The 5560-nt window shown below is 38.3% G+C and overlaps 1 protein-coding gene across 1 annotated transcript in view; it reads right to left on the bottom strand.

Annotated features, from left to right (window-relative positions):
* Nucleotides 1–1397, bottom strand: part of LOC106881387 (mitogen-activated protein kinase 15) — a 45332-nt gene extending 43935 nt beyond the window's left edge. Inside the window, exon 1 of the mRNA XM_052971209.1 lies at nt 1293–1397. Within this exon, the coding sequence (XP_052827169.1) occupies nt 1293–1358 (66 nt within the window). The 5' untranslated portion in view covers nt 1359–1397. The remainder of the gene's footprint in view (nt 1–1292) is intronic.
* Between the last annotated feature and the right edge of the window lie 4163 nt (nt 1398–5560).

Below are 5560 nucleotides of genomic sequence, written 5' to 3'. Positions count from 1 at the left end.
GAATGAAATTGGTTGTGTAGTTCTCGAGTTTTAGGGACACACACACACACACACAGACAGACAGACAGACATTCTCATTTTTATATATATAGATGATTGGCCCCTAAAAATAAAAGAAATTCAATAGTTCAAAAATTTTGGAAATTTCCTAAAACTTTAAATGGTAATAAAATCTGAATTGTAATAGCTAAGGGGCTAAACTTTTCAGGAATCACTCCTCTCATGGATACTAATGAATGGCGTAAATTTGTTGAATTTCACTGGAATAACCCAGTAGTGGTAGGTCAACTAGAAAATTATTTAAAAAAATTAAATGAAATCAACATTCAGGAAATAATGTCAATTTGTGTGAAAGATATAATCTGCATATCATCCAAAATAGCATCAAGGTATTACATTCCAATAATGAATGATGCTGGTTCCTTTTCAATTCCATTCACATCTATGATACCTTATTGGAATATAAATAGCACCAGCTGTTACTTGTCTGATACTCTATATCAGTGTTTCTCAACCTTTTTTTTTCTCTGGACTCCTTTGATTTTTATTTTACTCCACTGGACCCTCGTACTCATTCAGTTTTCTTTTTAATTATATGATATCTCTATAATTAAATATTACTAAGAACTGTATAAAAAAAACTGCTAAAATATTTTGTATATTGCAGAGGTTTAACTGATTTACAGCACATAAACTTTAACAATAAAATCTTCGGCATAACTACAGGGTTTTACCCAGTTAATACTATATGCGTAGAAAATTTCATTAAAAAAAATTCATTTTTCTGAAAGTTATGACCTCTCAAAGTCTGGGGGGTAAAACCCTGTAGTTATGCCAAGTTAACTTTGGACGGACTTGAAATCAGGACCTAAAGAAGTGATACTAACAACAGTAGAGCGGTTTATCCGATGCTTTGACAATTCTACCAAACATCTAAAATTATAGACGTTCTGATCGATTAGACAAAACTATTACTTTTATTTAAAGAATGCCATTATATTTTCAGTACTCCAATTAAAACAGTGGGAGTAAGTCGAGAACCTGCAATATCTAGGAAAATAAGTAAAACAAGAAATCATAAATCAAAGTACGTGGGGCAGTAAAGAGAATGCATAATGTTTCACAAGTTTAGCAGGTGACTGCCAAGTTGTTGCTTGATCGTCTTGTGGTACAATTTTGTTTTCTTCTGAACATCTTTCAAAAATAAACAAAAGAGAGATTTTCATAGACTCACACACAAAAATGTTTAACCAATTTAAAACGTTATTTGAATTAATTTTTTAAAAACTTACTCCTTTACCAAGCCGTTTTTTTATATCATATTTCTTAGTAATGTGTGCTTCTAGATCTGCTGTCATTTTTAATATACAAAGGTAACAATGTGAGACATTGAATCAATGCGCATACAAATGTAGTGCACTTTAACAAGTGTTAATATTTGACATTAATAACTGGAAAACATTAAACAAAACTACGACTGAAAAGTGTACTTCGGTTTTATTTATCAATCATCAATAAAATACATAGTCAAATAAAAACTTACAGAATTTGCGAATGAATACTAACAGAATAAAGTTATTTGTTTACCTAGCAACAGATGCAGTCTGTTCTTGTTATATGTATTTTTGTATTATAACGGTTTTTACTAAGTTATTTTCATGCATAATTTTACTTTATTGTTTACAGTCCTGTCTGAAGGCGAGATAAATTCAGTTTTGTTAATTTACGCTTCGTTTCAAATTTAAACTCGCTAAAAAAATTGAAAATCGATCTCTCTAGCAACTTGCCGGTGTTCGTTAAGCGAAGTCTCTTTATTTAACTATAAGAAGAGCATTCTATGTATGCTAATTTTTCTTTCTTTTTAGATAGTATCCAACACTCTGTTCAAGTTAAATATAATTATCACAAGTTTTCGAAATGAATTCTTCTTTTATCTGTTACTTTTTTTATATCTTTTAGTTGACGCTTCGATGATAATTTATTATTTATGAATAAAGTATCAAGTTAGTATTGGAAACGTATGAATTAAATATGTCACTGCTTTGAAGTTCATGCATCAGGTGACACTTCTTAATGGTAATTACCTGCGTCGCTTCGTTGAACTTTGGGACAGTGTTGTAATGTTTCTAAATTTTACTTGTTTCTGTCATTAGACTGCGGCCATACTGGGGCACCGCCTTGAAGAATTTTTAGCTGATTTGGTATAAAGTCTCCTTTGATTTTACTATGAAATCTTGCGTACCATCATATAACATATGTTGCGTATTCACTCGTGGAAATAATACACGCAACAAATTATTGCCGAACGAATCAACCAGTACTTAATTGTTTTTAAGTCTGGTACTTATTCTATCGGTTTCCTTTACTGAACCGCTAGTTACAAGGACGTAAACACACCAAAACCAGTTGTCAAATGGTGATGGGAGACAAACACAGACACACATATGCAAGTATGTGTGTGTGTGTATGTATGTATGTATGTATACGACGGACTTCTTTCAGTTTCTATCTAACAAGTCCTCTCACAAACCTTTGGTCAGCCTGAAGCTTTAGTAGAGGGCAGAAAAGGAGCCACATAGTGGGACTGAACCCAGAATTATGTGGATGGGGAGCAAACTTCTTACCACACAGCCACACCTACACCTATTGTTTAATCCAGTTTAACTTAGCTAGTATAACTGTTCCATTTTTCATGTCTTGATTTTAAGAGATCCAATTATATAGGTTTTGAATAAAATTTTTGATTAACATATGAAACAATTTTAAGTGTAACTGACAATAGAACCCAACCTGGCCAGGGAAGCACCAAATACACATGCACGCATGCACACACACACGCACGAACACATACACATACACGCGTGTGCACAAGCACACACACACAGGTGTTTTGAAATCCAAGTCAGGAAAAACAAGCACTCCATTATAAGGTAAAAGAGTGGGTGTATTAATGGAATACACCATACCAGTCTCTCTTGCACACCACATCTGTTTCCTTTTATGCCTAACTTTTCTCTCAAGATGCTTACACTCTGTCGAACATGCACATTGACATTGCACATCCAGCAAAGCATAATACTAGCTTCGTTTCTTTCAAGCTTACGCATGTCCTCGGCTATCACAGCCCATGTTTCAGTGCCATGTAGCATAGCTGTTCGCACACAGGCATCAAACAATCTGCCTTTCACTCTGAGAGAGAGGCTCTTTGTTGCCAGTAGGGGTAGGAGCTTTCTGAACTTTGCCCAGCCTAATCTTATTCTTACAGCTACGCTCTCAGAGCAACCACCTCCACTACTAACTTGGCCACCAAGATAACGGAAGTTATCTACTACCTCTAGTTTGCCCCAATGGCAGTTGATGGAGTCTATCTTCTGTGTATTTTCAGCATTTATTATACCTGTGCACCTTCCACATACAAAAGTTAGTTTCCCTGTTAACCTTCTTCTGATGTTGCTGTACCTTTCATATGTCCAAAGCTTACACTGGGTGCATCTTATGGAGTTTCTACCTATACCTTTTCTACAGATTGAGTAGGGCTGTCTACCTGAAGGGATCTGTGATTTGTCTGCCTTCCTACTTACTATGACTTTGATTTTTGCTAGGTTAACGCTAAGGCCCTTTGATTCTAAACCTTGCTTCCATACCTGAAACTTCTTCCTTAATTCAGGTAATGATTTAACTATATGAGTAAGGTTATCAGCAGAGAGAAAACAGGGGAAGCCTGTCTTGAATTCCTCTGTTATTGCCTGGAGGACTATGATAAACAAGAGGGGGTTGAGCACCAATCCTTGGTGAACCCCTACCTGTACCCTGAATTCTTCGCTGTACTCATTGCTCACCCTCACCTTATTGGTAGCATCCCTGTACAGCTCTCACCAACCACTCTTCTATCCCTAGTTTCTGCATTGACCACAAGATAAGGGATCAGGGGACCCTGTCCAAAGCTTTCTCCAACTCAACAAAAGCCAAGTATAGAGGTTTGTCTTTGGCTATGTATTTCTCCTGCAGCTGCCTTACCAGAAATATAGCATCAGTGGTGCTTTTACCTGGCACAAAACCAAATTGCATCTCATCTAGACTAACTCTCTCCCTAACAAGCTGGGCCATGTCCCTCTTCATAACTTTCATCACCTGATCCAACAATCTGATACCTCTGTAATTATTTCTAGCTAAGACATCACCTTTCCCTTTGTAGCAGTTGACTATGGTGCTATTACACCAGTCATTGGGTATGACTCCTTCATGAACCACCTGATTTACAATACGGGTGACTAGACCATAACCCACACCACTAGATATTTTAATCATCTCAGCAGTGATTCCTGATGAGCCAAGGGCTTTTCCTGTTTTCATGTCCTTAATTGCTTTATCTACCAGTGTGCTGTCGATTCGGGTAGCTGGTCCCTCAATTGGGTCAACATTTGGCAGACTCTCCTCCTCCCATTCATTCTCTATGTTCAGCAGTCTTTCATAATGGCATCTCCAAGTTTCTTTCTTTACAGACTCATTAAAAGCAAGTGCACCATCATCCATGCAGACACATTACTCTTCAATGACATCACAATTTTCTCTCACAAAGTCTTGCAATCTGAAATATTTCAGTCCTTTGGTCCTCGCGACACTGGACACAGGCAAACTTCTTTTCTGCTTCTCCTTTGGCTAGATTTACCTGTCTCCTAGATTCCTTTCCAGCTACCTGATATAGTTCCCTGCTGCCCCCACTCCTCCAGGCCTGTTTCTTTGCTCTAATGGCCCTGTCTACATTACACTAGGTCTGGAAGGGATTTTGCACCAGCCAAAGATTTGGTCTGTGGCACTCAGCAAGCTGTCTCACAGGAATTCCCAGTTGCCCTCTATGTCACGAGTTTGTAGCTCCTCCTCACTCTCATCAAATTTCTCAATTAGGATATCCCTAAATGTCTGACAATATGAAGGGTCTTTAAGCTTCCAGGCCCTTCTTTTCCAGATTGGTCTGTTTCTTGGCATTCTTCTGACTTGGAGTCTAAAGTCGCAAATGACTAGTCTATGGTGGGGGATACATTCTTCATCAGGGAGGGCCATACGTTTCGGGAACTAATTCCATGGCCCCCATGAACACCACGGAAGATACCAGGCTGCCGTCCAACATGCCCATTGAAATCCCCAGCCATAAAGATGAGATAATTGCCAGAAAGGCGACGCTGGGCACAGGTGCCATCACGATTTCGATTTCGCTTGCCCCAATAAGTCTTCGCAAGCTGAGTTTCGTGTCCCAATGAAGGAGACGATGTTGGCATGGGTGCCAGTCATCGAATTTAACTCGATTTCGATTTCACTTGCCTCAACAGGTCTTCGCATATGGAGTTTAGTGTCCAATTTAACTCGATTTCGATTTCACTTGCCTCAACAAGTCTTCGCAAGTGGAGTTTAGTGTCCAATTTAACTCGATTTCGATTTCACTTGCCTCAACAGGTCTTCGCAAGTGGAGTTTAGTGTCCAATGAAGGAAGGTACGCACAAGTGGACTGGCTGAAGCCTTAGATTTAGGTCTCACTTGGCTTGCCGAGTCTTCTCACGCACAG

The sequence above is a fragment of the Octopus bimaculoides genome, chromosome 10, assembly GCF_001194135.2.
Source record: "Octopus bimaculoides isolate UCB-OBI-ISO-001 chromosome 10, ASM119413v2, whole genome shotgun sequence".
Lineage (NCBI taxonomy): Eukaryota > Metazoa > Mollusca > Cephalopoda > Octopoda > Octopodidae > Octopus > Octopus bimaculoides.
The sequence above is the reverse complement of the archived record's forward strand: the minus strand, read 5'-3'. Positions and strand labels throughout refer to the sequence as shown.